The 22,431-nt window shown below is 50.2% G+C and overlaps 1 protein-coding gene across 1 annotated transcript in view; it reads right to left on the reverse strand.

Annotated features, from left to right (window-relative positions):
* LOC118584688 (cadherin-related family member 2-like) overlaps nt 1–4,231 on the reverse strand; it is a 5,922-nt gene extending 1,691 nt beyond the window's left edge. Inside the window, exons 1-5 of the mRNA XM_036188930.1 lie at nt 4,190–4,231; nt 3,173–3,297; nt 2,615–2,728; nt 2,457–2,534; nt 2,084–2,141 (exon numbers count right to left, since the gene is read on the reverse strand). Of these exons, the coding sequence (XP_036044823.1) occupies nt 2,084–2,141; nt 2,457–2,534; nt 2,615–2,728; nt 3,173–3,297; nt 4,190–4,231 (417 nt within the window). The remainder of the gene's footprint in view (nt 1–2,083; nt 2,142–2,456; nt 2,535–2,614; nt 2,729–3,172; nt 3,298–4,189) is intronic.
* Nucleotides 4,232–22,431: the final 18,200 nt, after the last annotated feature.

Below are 22,431 nucleotides of genomic sequence, written 5' to 3' on the forward strand. Positions count from 1 at the left end.
TGTCTCCTTGCTGTATCCCAGAGACAGCCATGGCCAGGGGTGGCATAGGTGAGGTAAGCCTAGGCGTCATCTTGGCCTTTGACTAACCCCAACAGAGCAGTGTTCTAGCATTCTGCCCAGTCCTAGGCCAAAGAACAACATTGTCACAGTTCCTGCCACCTGTACCCCAGGGCAGGCCATGTGTCGGGCAAGGTCCATCAACTCCACACAGAGCCATAGACACCCTGCTGAAGGAGGTAGAAGTGAGGATCGCCCCAGCTAAGAGACAGAGCAGGAGCTGGCCAACCATTCTTGTGGATGTCCATGGTACAGCACTAGATTCTTCTTGAATTTGCCATTGCCTGTCTTCTTCAGTAATGTCACCCAGGAGTATACCTGTGCTTTGTCATGGCACTCACACATCGCTGCTGTCCCTCCTCTTACCCTCCCACGTGACATCACACGCACAGCCCATCACTCCCACATTCTTCCTCACACACACACCTTCCTACAGGAGGCTCAGCCCCTGAGCTACGGTACTCTGCTGCAACCCCACTTCCCTTCCTCCATAAAGCCAGAGCCCCAAGTCACCCCTGCCTTTCCCTGAATACTCTACAGGCTTTTTCCTGTCTGGGGATGTTACCATCCCTGATAAACAGTGGAGCATCCAAGAGCCCAGAGGAGTTAGTCAGTCAGTGTTTACAGACCCTGAGCCCATAACATTAGACAATGTAACCTGGCACCTAAGCCGGGAGACTTGACTTCTGAGTGGATTTTCCCTGCAGGATGCCTGGCCTTAAGCATCTGTGTCTGCGCTACCTGATTGGTCTCCCGGTTGCTCACACCTTGTACAGTGTTTACAGAGCCCTTATAGGTCAGGGCACTCAGAGATTGCTAGAAAAAAACAAAACAAACAAACAAACAAACAAAAACACCTCTGTCCTCAAGACAGTCACACCTCGCTCTAGACTCTGCTCTTGGAAGTCCTGTTCTTTCCCAGCACACAGATCAGTCAGGAAGCCCAAACTCCACTCTTGAAGGGGAGTTCACAATGCCCTCCTCAGGGCCTTGAATTTTTTTTGTCTCCATTCTGTCAGAAAAGTTCACTAGGGTTTTTTGTTTTTTGTTTTTTGTTTTTTACCTCAAACCACCTTCACACAGAAATGGGCCACACACAGGGACTGACTGGCTCCACACTCTTAGGAGCCCATCTAGAAGTCTTTATGCCAGACTTTTCATCATGATACATTTGGACCCCTGTACAAACCCAAGAGAAGCTTTTGTTGACCCAATCTATCCAAAAAATTAGTCCTCTACCTGGTGGTGTTGGCATCGGCGGCTCACGCCTTTAATCCCAGCACTCAGGAGGCAGAGACAGGCAGATCTCTGAGTTCAAGGCCAGCCTGGTCTATAGAGTAAGTTCTAGGACAGCCAGGGATAGACAGAGAAACCCTGTTTCAAACACACACACACACACACACACACAGAGAGAGAGAGAGAGAGAGAGAGAGAGAGAGAGAGAGAGAGAGAGAGAGAATCCTCAGGGAGGGTAAGGACTGCAGCGGGTAGGCTGGGGCCATGGGGGAAGGGCCCAAGGAGCTGGGCGGTGTGACATGCAAACACTGCTTCTTTCCAAGAAATGAGCTACTGCAGCTAATGGGCCCCAAAGAGTTTGCTCCTTTGCTCATGTCCACATTTCTTCCTCACCGACTAGCATTTGTATAGAGATCAAAACTAGGCAGGACCAGTTTCTGACTACATGCTTTGTGCCAGCTTTCCTCCTCCTCTTTTTTGTTGTTTTGGGTTTTTGCTGTTTTGTTTTCTTTTGTGAGTGGCACTAGAGACTGAACAGGGAGCCTCAGCAAGTGCTCCACCTTTACACTACAGGCTTGCTTGCTCTGACTTAACCCCCACATCAGCCATGCAGAGTTGTTTTGATTACCATTTACAGATGAAAAGAACTGAGAGCCAAGAGCAGGAAACAGTTCAACAAAGAGCACATTAGGGAGGAACAGGGATTGGGCCTCATTCATCCTGAATTCCACCCCTTCAGAGAAGAGTCTCAAGTCCGAATCCCCAGGTACCAACTCATCCCACATCTTACCTTGGTTTCCTTACTGTCTGTGTCCAAGTCCACAGCGTTTTTATCTAGGGAGTTGAGGCTATGGGAGAAGTGGTAAAGCTTAGATTATTAGCAAACTGACTCACCTTCCCAATCTGTGGTCTCGTCACCACCATCAGCATCACCCCAACATTTTAACCATCACCCCAACATTGCCATCAGCATCACCACCTACACCACTGCCATCACTGCCATATCACCATCATCAGCATCAACACCATCACCATTACCATCACCACCATTAACTCTATCACCATTGCCATTATCACTATGACTACCAACCGTCGCCATTATCCTCATCACCACTTACTTCCCACTATCAACAACTAGTGTGGTAGTGAGAGATGCTGTTCACCTGACATAGTCCAGGTCACTGGAGGAAAGATTCTCCAATTCCAGATCATTGGTGTAGAGGTCCAGCATGGGGTTGGCTCTGGGGAGAAAGTTTGGTCAAGCAGCTATGGCCTTCAGTCATCTTACAACGTCTCTTGTTGCCCTTTGACCCCTGCTCACCGCTCAGTGTTGTACATGTTAGTCCCAGGGATAGCAACAGCTGAAGTCATTACTTGTGTTGGCGACTTCCGGGCCTCCTTGCCAGCCTTTATAGCTCTAAGCTTCCGGTGGTAGCTGTTGAATCAGGAGGAAGCCACATTTGCAACATACTCACCTAGTATAAAGCCCTTCAGCTGTGGCCTCACAAGGACGCTGGCTGGTGATAGCTTTAGCTGCATTATGTAGGGAATAGAACCACTAGCCAAGAGAATGTGTTGTCAAAGGGCCACATAGGCAGCCAGCGGTGACACCGAGAGTATACTCGGGGAGCTACCAGTTGTGTTCTGGGAAGGGAGATGGCAACACTGTGAGTGCTCAACATTTCTCCCCCAAATGGAGGAATCTAGAGCCAAACTCATTCTGCAGGCAAGAAGACAGGCTCGGGATGGGAAGGTGACTCACCCACAGTCTCACACATGTACCTGATGCCTGACCCCAAGTTCTTTCTACCCAACCCACACACATTGGGTATCTGGGCGAGAAGAGAGCTGGAGAGCAAGGGAGAGATGCAAACCACACCTCTTCCGCACACACAGGAGGGCCGTGGTCAGAATCACGAGGACCAGCAGCAAGGCCACTACCAGTCCTATGATGACACTGGTGAGGAGTTTTGGCTGGTCAGACTCCTGGATCTCCTGGGAGCTCTGGAGAAGAAGGAGGGTGAGGAGGCTTCGGGATCCACACCCTTCCCCATTCTGTGCCTCTGCAGAAGACTCAGGCTTAAGAGACACTCCACAGGGAACTACTTAGCCATATCCAGGCTCCTCACCAGATTCTCTGTCCCTGTCTGGTCCTCTTGTCAAGAAGGTCTCAGCTAAAACCATTAACCCAATCCTGTCACTTCCTGCATCGTCACAGCCAATAACTATCTAAGAAGCCAGTACTCCCAGCACTTGGGATACTGAGGCAGGAGAATTTCTAGTTTGAGGCCAAACTGGGCTGCACAGTAAGACTAAGCCTCAACAGACAGACAGACAGATAGACAGACAGACAAACTGACCCCTCACAGCTTGGCTCCAATCTGATCTCTTTCAGCTTCACTACCATTTCCCCTCCTGGGCCAGCCTCATCTCATACAACAGGCATCCAAAAGTAATGCACGGGTCTTCAAGGCCAGTGGCTGGAAACTTTGATGTCACTGGGCCAGATGAGTCATTTAAATGAGGGAAGCAAGTTGCATACAAAACAAGGGGGGGGGGTAGTGTAACCCTGACAAACTGTAGAGTACATGGCTTCTCAAAGAGGGGCCGAATGGTGTCCTGGAGAAAGAAACCTGGGGACTCTAGCTCTAGTGTCTTAGGAAAACGAGAAATCCAGACTTTGATATAAAATATGCTAACTAATTCAGGATTTAAAGAAAAACCCCAAACACTATGTGGGCCAAAGAAAACATGTCTGTAGGCCACCAGTTGATGTCTGTGTAGGGGAACTGTGGATGGTCTGACAAGGAAAGGACACAGTCATGTGCTTTCAAAGACTGCTCTGAGGTGGTGTGGTGGTTGGGCTGAAAGGAGAGACGAGCTGGCCAAGACCCACGAGGAAGCCGGTCAGTCTCTCCTCCAAGTGGTCTTCACTCATTCTCATAGCCCTTCTATGCGATGGGCCCTGGGCAGCTACAGGGAGGGAGCTCGGTGGGAGACAGCACCCTGAAGGTCCTTGAGGCAGAAATGAGATTCGAACAACTGGTGGGAGGCAATTGGCTGTAGTGAGTGATGGTGGGAGTGGTCTGCAGAGTCCAGGGTAGGGTGGGGATTGCTGGGCTGGAGATCGGAGGAGAGGGGCAACTAACTGTTTGTGATACCTGGGGAGCATTTTGGAAGAGGGTCCGGTGGGAAGATGGACCTAGGAGAAACTGCCATTATTCATGTAGCAGCCAGAATGAGCAAAGCTGTTGATTGCTTCTTACTTGTCCTCAGACTATCTCACCCATGATCAGGCCAGACTCTCTAGCGCAGTGGTTCTCAACTAGGGTATCACTACCCCTTCAGGTCACATATCTGCTATCCTATATATCAGATATTTACATTATGATTCATAACAGTAGCAAAATTACAGTTATAAAGCAGCAATAAAATAATTTTATGGTTGGGGGTCACACAACATGAGGAGCTGTATTAAAGGATTGCAGAATTAGGAAGGCCGAGAACCACTGTACTAGAGTCTCTCTTGGCTTTCATATGCCATGAACCACCTATCGGCAAAATGTAATGAATCCACTTTCAAAACACATGCAGAATCTGGCTTCCACCCTGGGCCCATGCTTCACCACTCTGTACCTGGATTACCCTTGCTTTTCCTTCCCCATCCAGTTTATTCTTAAAAGCTGCCAGAGGAATCTTAACCCCCTCAAGCAGATCCCTTCCTTCCGCTCAGAACCTCTCAGCATCTCCCTAGCTGATGCAAACATGCAGCAAATACAGTAACTCATGAGACCCTGAATTTGCCCATTCTGTTGTCTCCTTTGGTCCTTCCTCCTCCTCCTCTCCTCCCCTGTCTGTGTGTGGTCTTAGTTTCCATGGGCTACCTCTTGATTCCTTAAATACCCACCCAATGCCCTCAGGGCCTTTCCACTGGCCATTCCCTCCAGGCACCTCTGAGGTCCTTCCTGGTCTATCCTGTATAAACTAGCCATCTCTAATGCTGACTGTCATTCTCCATATAGACAGCCTCACAGTGTAGACTGTGTGTGGCTGACTTGGAATGCTCTATGTAGACCAGGCTAGCCTCAAATTCTCAGAAATCTGCCTGCCTTTCCCTCCTCAGTGCTGAGATTAAAGGTACCACACACAACTTTGTTTTACTGAATTTTTAAAATCCAGAATATTTGTTACTGTCTGATGTGTCATAGATATGTGTTCACTGAATGCTAGCTCCATGGTGCGGCAAATCTGTAATCCCAGTGTTTGGCAACAAAAGCAGGAACTAGAATTTGTGGTTGGCCTGGGCTACATGGCAAGACCTGGTCTCAAAACAAATCATAACACACACACACACACACACACACACACACACACACACACACACACACACTTCTAAGCCATGGGGACTTCATTGTTTTCATCTGCACATCAGAGTCCAGAACAACTGCCATGCACATGGAAAGTAAATTCTCAGTACATATTAGTCATGTGAAAGACCCAATGGTCCTTCTAACATCTAGTGGTGCTCCTTCTAGACCCAGACTTTCCTTAGTCTTTTGTTGTCGTTGTTTATTTTTTGAGACAGGGTTTCTCTGTGTAGCTTTGGCACCTTTCCTGGAACTCACTTTGTAGTCCATGCTGGCCTTGAACTCACAGAGAACCGTCTGCCTCCTGCCTCCCTCATGCTGGGATTAAAGGCGTGTGCCACTGCTGCCCAGCGCTCTCCTTAGACTTGTTAGGAAATGAAATCAGTTGTAATCTATTAGGAAGAGTATTTGTCAATCTCTACATATGTTTACAAGACACACAGAGTTTTAGCCAGCAGGTCCCCTTCTGGGGATGTTCCTGCAGACACAGGACGGCACATCAGGGCACATGAGAACACCTGGCGGGGAGAAAGTCAGGAGTGAGGATGTGAGAGACGTCCACATGGACCACCACACAGACAGTGACGTGGAGTGATGAGGAGAGATGCCCAAGAGGGACCGGAGTGAGCAAAGGCACGTAGGGACAGGGACAGCACGAGCGCCAGGATTCTGAGTGTGTGGCCAAGGGAAACCATGTACGTGTCATGGGGTTATTTATAGGTAGAAAATTCCAGGATAAAATCTCATGAAACTTTCATTGTGATGGCCTCTTCAAAGTAAGAGCTGGAAATTTTTTTTTTCCCTTTTTTTGTATGTCCCTTTGTGGTGTCTGAATCTGGGTTGCAGGTGAACACAGCACGTGTGCTGTAACAGTGGATGTGTGTTCTGAGACACACGTGCTGTGGATCTTGTGGTTGCTTGAGTATCACTATGTGTACTTAGCACAATCCTAAACAGTACAGGTCAGTCATTCCCCGTGGTCTCTTGATGCAGCAAGGAGATTCAGCAAACTTGAGATGCTATTGGTGATATAGCATACTGTTTATAGTCAATTAAAATGTGGATTTTAAATTACAGGCAGGAGTTGGTCTGCATATAGGTATATGCGCATGTGTGCAGATGCCAGAGGAGGCCAGAGGCCTCAGATCCCCCTGGAGCCGGAATTTCAGGTGGTTGTAGCATAGGGGCTGAGAAATGAATAGGGGTCCTTTGTAAGAGCAGTAAGTATTCTTAACTGGTGAGCCAGCTCTCCGGCCCTGTATCAGCTTCAGTGGTAGAGTGATTGCTTAGTGTATGCGGGGCCCTGGGTTCCATCCCCAGCACCACAAGATAAAAACACAATAACAGCTTCATATGTAGATCCCCCAAACCAGCGACCCAGACATTTATTGTCAGGTGTCATCACGGTTGACTGCACACTTTCTGTGTGTACAGGACTGGTGGCACAGTAGGTCGCTTAATACTAGCATCACCACAAACAGGTGAGGAACACTTTGCTGAACTTTAGAAGGTGATGGGGGCTCTCACTCCATTTTGAATGGCTGCATCTTTTTGAAAAACAGGAAAGTAAAAGAAACCTTTACTGGTTCTGTGTGAGAGTGCCCATCTCCTTAATGCACATCTAAGCCCTATATATTCACTTCCTCATACCCAAGCAACACACACACACACACACACACACACACACACACACACACACACACACACACGTGATTGTTTTGTGTGCAGCCGTGGCTTGGCTCTCCCTCCTGTCTGGGCCTCCACACACCCTCTGCTCTGGGACTCTTTCCCTCCTGGACAGACTACTGTGTCTTATTAAAATTTTAGTTCTCAGCTTAAATGTTCACTTGTCCAGGAAGCCTTCTTTGCCTACAAGCTTCCTCTGGAGCCTCATGGCCCCTTCCTATTCTAACCAGCTCTCTGTCACCCTGCATGTATCTGTTTAACCTGAGTCCCTGACTGGACTTCAGGTTCCTGCTGGGTCTCAACTGTTATTGTTCACCGCTGGATTCCCTAAATCTCAAGTCTGAGGCTTGGGGTGATGGTGGTTATCACAAGGATGGACACACAAGAGGGCAGTCTTGTGGAGGACTAGAGGGTTCCCGGGTTGGAGGGCTGCACTGGGTGCCTTTTGATTTATGGGGTCTGCAAGAGCCAAGTGGGACAGGGTATGGTTGAATTCTTGGATCTGGTTTTCATCAGCATAAAAAGTGAGGGTGTGGATGGACACCAGTCTGCAGGGGTCAGACAGGCACAGACATGAATGGCGTGGGTGGGTCTGTCTTCTACTTTGCCCACTGATGGTGATATTGGAATAGAGTGAGGGAGATGATCAAAACCTGAAGCAAGAGACCCCACACCCTCAAGTGAAGGAGACTGGAAGGAATCATGGTGGAGATTGCCACAGAAATAGAGACTACTGGGCCCTAGAAAGAGGTAACAGCACCCAATTCCGGCCACTGTGGGACATGAGAAGGCACCCACTAACACAACACTTACAAACTCCACGCGTTGGGGACAGGCAATGTAGACCGTGTGGTCCCTGACCTCCAATACAGAAAAGAGCGAGGTAATAAGCTCGTAGTAAATAAATGATGTCATTTCTGATATGAGATGCTGTGAGGACAAAGGAGTGGGCAGCTGGTCTGGACACGTGGTCAAGAAAGGCCCCTCTGAGGAGGTTAACATTTGGGGCAGCCATGAAAAGGCCAGGAGGCTGGAGTAGAGCTGGAGTCAGAGGGAAGGGGTGGGAGGGAGAGGCAGTGGCAGCCAACCATGTAGAGCCTTGGGGGAGTGGTGGAGACTTATCCTAAGGGTGCTGAGCAAACACTGCTGTGTTTTAAACAGGAAGTGTGTGTGACTGTTCTGTGGCCAGGTCCTTAATTCACACATATGGATTTTTTTTTATATATATATTTTAAATATTGGCTCATTTTTTGCTTGCCATGAAGGCTCCCTGCCCCCCCCAAATAAAAAACCCAAACAATTGTATAGGTCGATTTTGTGACCTATCTTGTCCTTGGGGCTGTGGGAAGCAAATGACTAGGCAGATGGGCAAGAGAAAGTACCCGGATTCCAGTGAGAACCAAGGTCTATTTGCCAGGCTTCCCTGTTTCCTCCTTTGGAACATAGGAATTTAACAATTTGCCAGCAATTACACATGGAGGGAAGCACAGCAGCCGGCAAGGGTCAGAAAAGGCTAAAGGAGGGGTGCCTGCCCCCCCCACCTCTTATTTCACACTGGTAACATAGCCCACCCCAGGAGTCTCCCCTCACCAGCTCCTGCGTCCTGTGTGTGGCCTGGACAGAGTGCAGATAGCTCATCATTCAGCAGCTCTGAGACTTCCAGCAGGGCCCTTCTCACTGACCCCTCACTCCCCCAGACCGACTCATTGCCTCTTCCCCACCAGGCTGTTGTGAGAATTAGAGCAGATGAGAAGTGTGCATGGTTCTGCTCACGGTAGGGCCAGGCTGTGTACATGGAAAGCCTGTTTTTATCTACTCAGCCTGTCAGAGCCCAGCTGTGCTCCCAGGAGGGGGCGGGGGTGGGGGGCTGAGTCTGAAATGGTTGCAGCAGAGACAAAATTCAGCAAAAATCTGGCTTCAGGACATGTTTGTTTGGCCTACAATGCTAACAAATTATTTTTTTAAGTCTCTCTCTCTCTCTCTCTCTCTCTCTCTCTCTCTCTCTCTCTCTGTGTGTGTGTGTGTGTGTGTGTGTGTGTGTGTGTGTGTGTATACCAAAGGTCAACCTTGGGTCTTATTTCTCAGGAGCTGTCCACCTTGTTTTTTTTGGGACAGGATCTCTCACTGGAACCTGGGATTCATGCATTAGGCTAGGCTGGCTGGCCAGTGAGGCTCAGGGACCTTCCTGTCTTTGGCTCTTCAGGACTCTTTTATGTGGGTGGAGGGGATCAAGCCTCTCTAGCCCCTTAAGTCAAGTTTAAAAAAGAAGCAAAGTCATCATCATTTCAACATTGATAGAGTTCATGTGGAAATCATGTCCAGGTTATTCTGGCAAACTAAAATTTGGCAAGCTGAGCATGTTTCCTGCAGAGCACCAGCCAGCTGGAGCTGAGAAGAGTGGCCTGAAGGAGGCAGGTGGCCACAATCCCTGCTCCTCCCTATGATGTCCTAGACACTAAGGCTAACTGTCCATGACCACTCCTCACTGATTTCAGATTTTTTAAAAATTATTTTATTTTATTTTTAAATTTTTTCCCCCTAGAGCTGAGGACCGAACCCAGGGCTTTGCCAAGCGCTCTACCACTGAGCTAAATCCCCAACCCCTTCAGATTTTTTTCTTATCATCAGATCCTCATGTATGTTGCCTTGCTGCCCTAGCATCTGAGTTTTGACACTTTGCTCACATGCCAATAAAAGCAAGATGTGACTTTGCCCAAGTGCTTATGGAGCAGGTGACAGGCTCCTATTCTCAAAGAATGAAGCAGCAAATCTGACAGGCAGGCATGGCCAGATGTAAGTATGCCCTTCTGCAAAGCCTCCCAGGAAGAGGTAGGCATCTCAGTCCCCAGCTCCAGGCTCTCAGCTTCTGAGATGGGATTGGGCCCAGTACAGGGGATGGACAGCTTGGCTAGATGTGGGTCAAGCCCCAACTTAGTCACTAACTTGTTCTGTGACTTTGTGTGGGTTTTTCCACTCTGGTAGTCTCAATCGCCCAATCCAATGGCCTAGAGACTAATTCCAAAGGGTCTGTTGCTCACAGGTCTGGGGGATCCTTCTTGGCTTGAGAGGAAGTCTCAGTAGCTTCCAGCCACCACTCTAAGGTAGCCTAGGCCTGGAGCCCCACATCCCCTCCCTACACCCTACTGCTAGAGAACACCTCCATTACCATCCCACTGCATGTTCAGCCCTGGATTCAGCACCCTCAGGTTCAATGTATCATGTAGGCTCTACAATAATTTCACAATGGGGACCCTTATCGTTTCATGCCATAGATGAAGACACTAAAGTCAGGAGGAAAGCCTGAAGGCAGCAAGGCCGGGGTTCAAAATTAGTTGTGTCTGAGCTCAAAGCCTGGATTCTTCCTAGTCTATCAATCAACATCTAGACACTAATGCTAGGCTCTTTTCTTTATCTTCGTGTGTATATGGGAATGTGGGCATTCTCATGCACATGTGGAAGTCAGAGGACGACCTCAGGGATCAGTCTTTCACTTCCAAGGTCTGGTTGTACACCAGGCTAACAGACCCTTCAGCTTCTAGGGATTTTCCTCTGTCCCCTCTCACAGTTGGACACTGGGATTACAGGTGCACATGCTACTGTGTTTGGCTTTAAATGGGTTCTGGAGATCTGAACTCAGGTCCAAACACTGGCTCTTAAAGCTCCTTTCTTTTTGGCCTAGGCCAAAGATCCTTCAAATCCTGTGGGCCTCACAGGCAATAGTACCAGAAAGTATGTGTAGAGGAAGCCAATGTCCTGCATCCACACATATTCCTTCGGTAACATGCACACCCTATGGACACATGGCTGCATACTTGGACGTAAGGAGGTGTGTGTGATCCAGTATAGGCAGTAGGCTGAAATGACCATGTAAGTGAATGGGTCAACTCATCTGGTATGCAAATGAGTAAGTGGACTGTTTGTGGAGGACTGCACCAGCTCAGGCCAGTCTGGGCCCAGGACCTGGCTCCTGTGTCCTAGTCAAGAAAAGCCTGGTGTCCATTTGTATACCTTGTGTGCATAGCATGGCCTGTGCATATATGCCTTGTTGGGGCATTGGGACCCTGTGGGCGTGTGCATCTGACATCACATGGCCTTACAGTTTCACCTTGGGAGAGCTAGCCTAAGTGTGTGCATAGTCACTTGTGTTTGGCTCACAGGCAGGGCGATCCTATGAATTCAGAGATACATGGCTAGCCTGGCTTTTTCTTTCCCTCTAGGATTTCTTCCCAGTCTGTAGTCTTCTCTACACCCCCAGTCAGGGCCAGAGCTGCCAGGCACCTGCAAACATCTCCTGCTATGGTAACAAGACTGACAAAGGCTCGTGTATGCCTGTGAGTGTGACTGAAAACCCCTGTCTTTTGCCATTTGACCCCTCATCTAGTGCCCTCACAGCAACAAGCCCCCGCCTGCTACCACAGGTGAAGGAGTCTATAACAAAAGACCTTCTTTGAGAAACATTCCCCAGACCATTTGTCCATTTGTCCACCTACTATTCCATAGAAGGGCAAGAATGGATGTTCAAGGGTGTGCAGACTTGTGCTAGTGTGGGTTGAGGAAGAGCGGCAAGCTAACAGACAAAGCAAGTGTGTGCAAAGGGTCACAGCCTACTCCAGGGTGTAGGGTGCAGAAGGGGCATAAGCACAGGTGACCAGAGCAGGGTGGCTGGTGTCGATTAGAGTATTGCTGACTTGATTCAGGATGGGTGCTGTGAGTTCGTAGCCCCCACTGGGTGCATTGGGTGGGTGTACAGGTGGCCGGATGTGAGTCTGATGGAATGACCAAGGGCCACGGTTGTGTGTGTGTGTGTGTGTGTGTGTGTGTGTGTACCTGTGGCCTCGTCCAAAAATGAGGTTTCCAGGCATGATCGCGGTGTGTGACCACGTCCAGGAGTGTGTGCCACACTGGGTGTGTGACGGGTGGGATGAATCAATGAGGGCAGCCCCTCCCCCAGGTGGCGGGAATCGCCCCCTTCTGCACGGCGGTTCGGAACAAAGCGGTGGGCAGCGGGGCTGGACGCGGGGCGGCCTGCCCACACCACTGGCCGGGGCAGAGCACCGGGGCCCCGCCCCACCGCGCCCCGCCCCGCCGCCCCCGCCCCGCAGCCCGAGCCCCTCGCGGTCCAGGACCCTGGACAGCGACCCCAGCCCGCGCGCCCAGCCTCCCCACGCGCGCCCACCGCTTACCGGTGCCGGCACCTCGTAGCTCCCATTCCCGTCGCGCGGACCACCCCGGTGCTCCCGGCCCCGCTGGCCGGCGGACCCGACTCCGCGCTGTCCCTGGTCGGCTGGGCGCCCCGCCCCGGGCATGCGCGCTGGGCGCACTCGAGAGCCGGGAGGGGGCGCCGCGGGGGCGCGCGAGGGCCGGCAGACGCCGCCCGGGCCCGGGAGCCGCGCGCCCGCCCGCTGCTCAGCTGGGAGCAACGCGGGTGCACGGGCGGCGGCGGCACCGGAACCCGGGTCGTCCCGATCTGCCAACTGCCTAGGCGAGGAAATTTCCCGCTTCCCCCTCAGCCGCACTTCCGGCCTCTGCCCCCTCCGCCCCGCCCCGGCCCTTTGTCTCGCTGCAGCCCACGCTCCGGCGAGTGGCCGCCCCGGGCTGGGAGGCTCCCTGAATCCTCCTGGCAGTATCCTCCCACTCTCTGGTCAGGGTAAGCCCGGTCCTCTTCCTGGATACCCTCCAACAATTCATCTCACCTCTTTGAACTTCAGTTTCTAGATCTGTAAACTGGGACTAGCATTGAATCTCCTCAGAGCGGTCGGTCGTAGAAAAGAAAGTGCCTGGATTGGATGTCCAGGGCTTCCACTTGGGTCAACTGCGGAAGGCGTGCGGACTCACCGCCCATTTCCCTCTACGTCTGAGCAGAGAAGTGGGACCCTCCCACTTCTCTCTCTCAGATGAGAACTCTTGATTGTCTTGGAAGTGATAAGAGATCCTTGTGCCTAAACTGTGAAAGCCACCTGCTAAAATAATAACGAAGGCAAATGAAACTCTTGGGCAGGGACACAGAGCTAAAATTTGATTTATAGATGACTTTCATGACCGGTCATTCAGGAGAAAGGGAATATTCTTTTTTTTGTTTTTGTTTTGTTTTCGAGACAGGGTTTCTCTGTGTAGTTTTGGTGCCTGTCTTGGATCTCGCTCTGTAGACCAGACTGGCTTCGAACTCACAGAGATCCACCTAGCTCTGCCTCCCGAGTGCTGGGATTAAAGGCGTGCGCCACCGCTGCCCGGCCCAAGGGAATAGTCTATCCACATATTTCAAATACAGCTAAGTTTCTTGTTGTGGCCATACCGTTCCTTAGTAGGTCGAATTGGGATTGCAAATTTTTACAGGTCACTTCTTGCAGCCTCACACTTGGGCTTATGTCTTAGAAACCACTAATTAACTGATCGTTTTAACTTAAAATAATAAGGAAATCTAGATGGCAAGTGAGGATTTAAAATCCACAGGAAAAAGTAGGTGTAGGGACACTGCGTCTTACCCCAGCAGTCAGGAGTTTAGGCAGGTCGATAACCCTGAGTTCCGAACCAGTCTGGGCTATAAAGTGAGTACCAGATCAGCCTGGGCAAGACTGATCTAGTAAAACAGCGAGACTTTGTTTCCAAAAGTCTCAAAACAATGAAATTCATAGTACAGACCTTTTCATCGAAATAGGGAGCGCGGGCCCGTTTTCAGGACCACGGACAGCGCACACAGAGTGCTGAAACTGGTTCTCTGGCTGCTCGAGAGGGTACTTCATTAGCTTCAGAATTTACAAAGCCTGTTCCACATTCATCATTTCATTCCTCACCGGCCTCGCCTTCAAGGTGATCATTATTGGCTCTGTGACACAGAGGAAGCAACCAATACTTAGGAGGTCCATGGGACACCGAAAGTGGCAAGAACCAGCTTTGATTACAGCATTCTCCCCACAGGCAGAATAACGCTGGAGCAGAGCCAAGTATATTGAGAGGGCTGTGGCAGTGTTTCAGGTGAGGACTGATGATAAATGGACCCAGAAGCCTTTGTTGGTATGGATAGTAGGCGACCTTACCTACTGAGGGCAATCGACTGGTCTTGGTCCTGAGGTGAATGTTGAGAGATGTTCCTGCTGGTCCTCTGAGGTTCCACCTTGTGGATGGAGGACACACACTGCATGCATGTTGGGGAAAGGGAGTGCTTGTGGGGTGACCACCCTAAGATATGAGTCCAGAGTTGAGCTCTAACGCTGCCACAGTTGGAGGCACACCAACTGAGAGCTGGCAGTTGTGGGGGCGGGGAGGGAGTCAGCATATGGAGGAGGGGCATTAAACAAGCAGGCAAGCATGAGAACCCTAGCACCTCCCAAGGAACACCAGGCTGCTGTGAAAATGGGAGGAAGGAAGGGCAGTGAGCAAGGAGACATCTTTCCCAGGAAGTCTGCACCCTGAGAAAGAGAAGGGGTATGGTGGCACATATCTGTAATTCCAGCACTCAAGGAATGGAAGGGGGGCCAGGAGTTCATGGTCAGCTTGGGATCCCTAAGATCCTGTCATAAAAGGGGAAAAAGAAAGGAAGAAGGGACAAAAGTGATTGTGACAGCTTCCACAGAGGCAGATGAGGTGGAGATGGCAGGGGAGGGATGAAGGGGAGGGAAGGATGCCAGCGGGGGTGGGGGGTGGGGAGGGCAGGAGTCTGGAGGGAGAAGAGAGATGCAGATCCTGGGGATGCCTCCAGGATCCTGAGGTGAATATGAAAGGCATGTGGCTCATTTGCCAGGTGGTAGGACACCAGCAGGGACAGTGAGGAGGTGACCCGGGAAGTGGCCAATACGAGGTTACTAAGAGCTGCGGCAGTGGATGAGTGGGGCTTAGATCTGCAGCAAGGTCTTAGAAAATGGAGTCAGTGTGCACTTCAGAATTCCCCCGGCCAAGAGCAAGGGCTCTGGGGTATGCCTATAACAACACTTGACAGATGTTTGCTTAGGGACTGTCCCTGGTTACCCATGATGCTGTTTCTTCCTAGGTATCCTGTGCAAAATGGTTCCAGCAGTCTGAGCACTTCTCTTTGACACCAAAGGCTCAGGCAGTGAATTGTTGAGAGTCCTCTTGGTGGGCACATCTGAAGGGTAAGGTCAGAAATCTGGCTGTGTCTATGAGGTCATGATCAAGGCCTCTTTGTATGTGTCCTTTGCTATGCCTTATAACTGCTTTTGTTCCAACAAGACTTGTTAATAAAATCATATTTTAAAATTTCTGGACAACCAAACACTTGCTGGAGCAAACGAGGAACAGGAAATGGGCAAGAAAGCAGCCCTTGTGTGCTCATTGTTAGCCTTGCCAGTCCCAAGCTTCAAGGTCTCTGAACCTCATGCCACCATATGTAACACTTCCAGAGTTCTGCAAGTGCCAGCATAGTACAACCTTTGTGGAGAACACCACTGTTGACGGAAAGTCTCATACAGGTGTCCTTTCTCATTGTTGTACCCCCATTTCCCCTAGGGGGCTACTTCCAGACTCATCTATTGAGTAGGTGGTGGCCCAGATTTGGCCAGCCACTATCCAGTAATTCATTCTGGGGATAGGGTAAAGCAGGGGACCAAACCCAGGGCAAGTGACCCTCTTACTTTTCTGTAATTTTAGGTGTTGCTAGATTGATGACGTGCCTACTTGGAGCTTTCTGGAGAGTTATATGTGTCCCTTTATGGAGAATCTACCAAGGCCTGGAACTTAGGCTCACCTTATAATAAACCTACATGGTCACCCACACCATGTAGTATGTGTGTATGTGTATTCGTACATGTGCTTGTACCTCAGGTTGGACTGCCGCTGGGGAGCCATACACATTCGTATGCACCAGAAGATAAACAGTGCCTGCAGCTCCTTGGCGGGTGCCCAGGCCGGGGGTGGAATAAACAATCCCAGTGACTTTCTGAAAAGCGAGCGAGCGCATGTGGCAACAGGCACCATGGAGACAAGCAGACTGTATCAGAGCAGAGACAGCAACCAGCCCCCATGCCACTCTGAGTGCCTGTGTGCACATGCTCACAAGCAATACAATGTGCATCTCATGTTCTCCCTCTCTATCATGTCCATATCATGTTCATGTCTATTTCAAACACTATCGTGTTTCACACCCAGGACCGCCCACTCCTAGCCAGAGAACCTCATTCCAGTTTTGCCTGAAGCTAAAGGCTTGGGGAAAGCTTTGAGAAGGCCAATTAGTAACAGCCCTAGTTCCTGTCCCATTGGTTCTGATCTAGGCTGAACTTCAGCTTTTAGCCGTTCAAAACCTGCAGGATGTGTGTGTGTGTGTGTGTGTGTGTGTGTGTGTGTGTGTGTGTGTGTGTATGTTAGGATTATGGCAGGAAGGAGCATGCAGACCCATCTTTGGGCACCATTCTTGAACACAGTTCATGTGCTTCAGGAAGACATGTGCAGCCCATGTTTATGTGCTCATCAAGAAACACCAGACCGCACACTTCTTCAGGCTCCATGCCTCTCCTGGGCACTGTGCCCACCCCAGGTGATGGTGGTAGTGCTCCCCAGGTTTTCCATAGAGGTCGTCACATCTTTTTTTAGATTATATATATCAATGTTCTGCCTGCATGTTTGCCTGCACAACAGAAGAGGGCACCAGATCTTGATACAGATGGTGAGCCACCATGTGGGTGCTGGGAATTGAACTCAGAACATCTGGAAGAACAGCCAGTGCTCTTAACCTCTGAGCCATCTCTCCAGCTCCAGCTCCTTATTTCTTTTCTTTTCTTTTTTTTTTTTTTGAGACAGGTTTTCTCTGTAGCTTTGGAGCCTGTCCTGGAACTCTGTAGACCAGGCTGGCCTTGAACTCACAGAAATCTTCCTGTCTCTGCCTCCTGAGTGCTGGAATTAAAGGCAACTGAGATGGATAATTATTAGTTCCACTGGACAGATGAGAAAAGTTAACTCATTAGGGCCACAGAGTTAGAATGGGACAAAGCCAGGAGTTGTAGTGTGGCCATACACACATACACATACAGCACTCCATGTATGTGCGGCCCCTCCCTCCCCCCCAGCCCAGATAACCTGACAAAGCCTTCCTGACCTCCCCACATGTACTGTTCCTAGGCCTTTACCATGCTGCTCCAAGAGTTCTTGCTTGGCCTGAACGAAGCTAGCTGGGTATGGTGGCACAGGAATGTAATCCCAGCTATTCAGGAGGCAGGAGGATTGGGAGCTACAGTTCTAGATAGTCTGGGCAACTGAGCAAGAACCTGGCTGTCTAGAAGTAAACATAAAAATGGGCTGTGGTTGCAGTGCAGCAGAATACTTGCCCAGCACATGCAAGGCTCTGGGTTCAATCCCCAGTACTGAAAAAAGAAGTAAGAGAGAGCTCAGTCTGATGCCCACACAGACCCCTTCCCTACCCTCCTGCAACTCTCCACCCCTAGCAGCTGGAGGCTGGGGTGGCCCAGGATTTGGATGGATGACTCAGGCTGAATCATGGCCCAGCTGCTTCTCGACAACCCCTCCCCCTTCTGCCCAGAGAGCCTATTTGGAGGGCAGGGGTGGGCCTTGGTGTTTTGGGGGAACAGGGAGCAGGTTAGTGTGGGGAGCAGTGTGGGGGGGAACGACAGTAAGGGATAGAGTACTTACGAAGGAGACACATGCAAAAGGGCTTCTCAGCAAGCCATACTCCTTATTCCACCAGGAATGGAGACCCTTTTGTTTGGAAATGGGCCAGGAGCTCCCCGTTTAATCCCTAAACTCATCTCGGCTCCTTCCCCGACCTGATAGCCCTAATAGAATAACGCTGACAACACAAAGTGTTCTGGTTGATCACTCCCAATTAACTGCTCTCACTCTGGAGTCTACAAAGCGCCTTTTCATCTGGGGGTGGAAATGAACACCCTCACTTTGGAGCTGAGGGAACCAAAGCTCTGTGAACTCCTATGAGCTGGCCAATATCACACAGTGAGATGATAGACCCAGGACAAAAGCTCAGGCCTCCTTAGTCTATCCAGCCTGTGGAGGTGAGCACTGAGTAGAGGACCTGGTGGAAACATGGGGGGTGGTGCATGTCAGGTGATGTGTAGCCAGGGGAAAGATGTGTGTGGGGCACCAGGGGGGAATGATGGAGCATCAAAAGGGTACTGTGGTGTGGCATGGTTGGGCCAGGGTTTAGGGTAGTGAGAGGGATGTCTAGTAGAGATAGTATATGGAGGATTTTTAAAACCTTTTTACTTCCCTGTAATTAGTGGATTATGGAATTGTCTGTGCCTTCAAATCTTTTGTTGTCACAGATCAACATTCAAAGGCTGACAAACCCAGATATAGAGTTTCCCTGGAAAATGCCTTTTTGGAGTCTGCTTCTGGAAACTTCAGTTTTCTTATATGAAAAAAAAAAAAAAAAAGTCCAGGCCTCTGTTAAGGTAAGCTTTTAAGAGACTCCAGTGAAATCACCACTCTGCCCTTTCAAAGCTGTGGACTCCACAAAGGCCCGCAGCTGCTTTTCACACTTAACATTTAACAAACATCTATGAGTCCTGGGCAGAGGGCAGAGTGGGCTTTGGGAAGCTTGGGGGTGGTGCTGAACAGGAAGTGGGTAACATCTCTTCCTTCCCCCTGCCTGGGCTCTCTCTGGCCTTCCCCCACCCTCAGCCCAGGAGCCTGTTTCTAGGCAACCAGATGGATGCAGAGATGGTTCTGAGGGGAGAGAGCTATAAATAGGGAAGAGAGAAAACAAAAATAAAGTTCCAGAGAAATCCCTGAAGCCACGTTACAGGGGCTGGGGGTGGGGAGACAGACAAATGACATGATAAGGATATGGGAACAGCCCCTAACCCTTCATTAGGGGAACTAGGCAGTTTTGCAGCTAGCTGCTCAGCATGAGTCTCCAGAGTGCTGATGTGGAAGAGCATGGTGAGGCAGTGGGAAGAAATGACTCCAGAGCTATAGGCAATCTCAGAAAAGAAAGGGTTTCATTTCAACAAAGCAGAGTTGGAAGCAGATGCTTAGGAGGAAGAAATGCAGGCAAAGAGAGAGAAAGCCAAGATTGGCTGGCTGGGGTGAGGCTGGATATTCCCAGGGATCTTGGGAGGCCTGGCAGGTCTTAGCCTCTAACATTCATGCTTTCCAGAATGCCTCATGGCATCCTCTTCAAGTGCCAGCTCTGCCTCACCTCAGAGGAGCTTGACCTCGCCAACTTGTTAAATTCTATGACTTTTTTTTTTTTTAACATTTATTCATTTTTGGGGGTAGGAAAACACATTCCTGGAGCCCAGAGAACTGTTTTCTGAAGTTAGTTTCTCCTTCTACCATCTGAGTTCCAGGGATCAAACTTGAGTTATCAGTCTTGGCAGTAAGCACCCTTTCCTGCTGAGCTATCTCACTGCTCGCTGGCCACCTTTTTTTTTTTTAAGGATTTATTTATTTAGTATACATTATTCTGTCTGCATGTATCCCTGCCAACCAGAAGAGGGCACCAGATCTCATTTCAGGTGGTTGTGAGCCACCATGTGGTTGCTGGGAATTGAACTCAGGACCTTTGGAAGAGCAGACGGTGCTCTTAACCACTGAGCCATCTCTCCAGCCCTGCTGGGCACCTTTTAATGTTGCTCATCACTCATTCCTTTCAGACTCCCTGTCACATCTTTTTATGTTTCTCTTGAAGCTTGAAATTATCCTTATCTCTTTCTTCTCCTTTTGAGAAGGTCGGGGTCTTGCTAGGTAGCACAGTCTAGTCTCAAACTCATGATCCTCCTGGTTCAACTCCTCACCTGGCATTGTTGATCACTTAGTGATTCCTGGACTTTGAGCCGTCAGAACATCAGGGGTTCCTGAAAGCCCTCACATGTGAGACTGGAGCATGGTGCACACACCACATGCTGTCGACATCACGAGCACAAATGAGCACAGATGCAAGCGTAGCACATATGTGCATCCACACCACTGGTGCAATCATCACACCTCAGAGATCAGCGTACACACAGTGTCATTCTGGTTTCTATGACACTGCACAAGTGTCTGCCACATTTGCCTGTTATCCATATTTTTTCATTTGTCTCTCTTCAAAGCCAGAGAATACGGGTTTTGGAAATTCCAAAAATCTTAGGCTTTGGAGTCAGGAATAGGACTCAATCTGGCTTTTGACACTTTTCAGCAATCAGCCCTGGGCAGGTAAACATTACCTCTCTAACTCCTACTCCCTCCTTTGTAGGTTGAGGTTGTAGCAATGAAGTACAGAGTGATTTCAAGTGAAATTAAAGAAGGTAAGTACCGCATGCTTGGAATATACTGGGAGCTTGGGAAATGGCCCAGATCCCATGAGCTGGACACACCCACACATGTACACGCACACACTCACATGGACACACACACACACAGAGTCATCAGACATGGGTTGGCATCTTCTGCTTCTGGATTTGTGCCTGGAATGCACTGAAAGTGACCCTGGCAGGTGAGAAGGTTGGTCTCTGAGTAGACTCATTCTCAGTGGGGCCAGGTGTAGGGTTTGGCACTTGGGAAGGAGGAAATAAATCTCTTCACAGGCCAGATGGTAAACCTGGTTTTGCCATCTAAAAATGGGGATCAGGGGCTGAAGATAACAGGTAGAGCCAATAAATAAATAAGGAGTTCAGGTGCTGGGTTACAGATCACACACACACACACACACACACACACACACAAACACACACACCCTGCCCGCAGACTGGGTGTAATAAAATCAGGACAGGCAGGGCTGGAAAAGGTGTGCACAAACCAAAGGTATCCAGACTTAGAAAAATATAGTGTGCTGGTAAATTAACCCTATCTAAAGGTCAAAATTCAGCCAGAGGGCCATGCATTTGTAGTGTCTAGAACAGTGATTCTCCATCTGCAGGTCTTGACCCACTGACAAACTTCTATCTCCAAAAGTATTTACATTACTGATTCACAACAGTAGCAAAATCAGAGTTAAGAGGGAGCAACGAAGGTAACTGTATGACTTGGGGCCACCACAACATGAACTGTATTAAAGAGTCACAGCATCAGGAAGCTAGCGGGTTCTCAGAAGTGTAACTGAGCCGCAAGGGGTTTCCAATCACCCTCACTCATCCAAGCCCACCAGTTTGTTTCACAGGGTCATCTGGTAGCGGCTTCCTGCTTCCAGACAGGAAGGCCCAGGTGACCGGAACACACTGGTCTCCCGCAAGGTTAATGGCCTCCCCAGACTTGCGGTCTCCTCTCCCTCCATCGACTCTCGGGAAAGGGAAAAGGGGCTGACTGAACACAGCAAGCTGCTTCCAGCTGTGAAGCTGGAGGCCAAGGCGAGGATAAGGAGGCTTCTCCGCAGTAAATCAGTCGTCTGCCAGGCGTATGCAGACAGGACCAGGTTTCTACTGCAAATGGGAACGCCGCACAGATGGGGCGGAGCCTCGAGCCAGGCACTCTATGCCAATGAAGGCTGCGTGGTTGCAGAGGCGGAGCCTCCAATGCGGGTCTTTTCGAGGTTCCCTTCTTACTGTGAGTCGGCGGGGGCCCCCTAGTGCCGATCCTGGTTTGCTCCAGGTTTCTGGTCGGGCTTCCCAGTTTCCTGCAGACCCTCTTCCACTCCAGCTGAAATCTCAAACTTTCAGTGGTGCTTCTGGGAGGGGAGAGTACCACCTGCTGGGCGCTATGCCCTCCCTGGGCCAATGATTCCAACGGTTTTGTTTGTTTGCGTTGGGCAGGTGTTTGTAGATGTGTATGAACAGGACTGGAGTGGGAAGGGTCTGCTAACGGTTAGCGACGTCTTTCCGCCGCGCAGCTGCAACCGCAACAGAGAGCGCAGGTCTGCACGTGCGCCCTGGCTTGCGCGTAGAGACTGGCGCGCGTGCACGCGTGTGCATGCGTATTCACGATTCCTTTCGCGCTCTTGGCCCTGCACCCTTTTCCTGCCAGGAGGTGGCGCCGGATGCTAACTTCCCGCCTCCCAGTAAACTTCAATCCCAGCGCGGGTGGAGGTGGAGGCCATCACCCTCCGGGTCGTGGGCCGACTTGGAGTAGGAGATGGATAAGCTGAGGTCTCAGATTGCCAGTGGTGTACCTGTGTTGAGTGTGCCAGAGCCCAAAGAGCGGAGGGGCGGCCCGGGGCTGGGAAGCCCCGCCCTGCCCAGGTGGCGCCAGC

This window comes from Onychomys torridus, chromosome 5 (genome assembly GCF_903995425.1).
Source record: "Onychomys torridus chromosome 5, mOncTor1.1, whole genome shotgun sequence".
NCBI classification, from domain to species: Eukaryota; Metazoa; Chordata; class Mammalia; order Rodentia; family Cricetidae; genus Onychomys; species Onychomys torridus.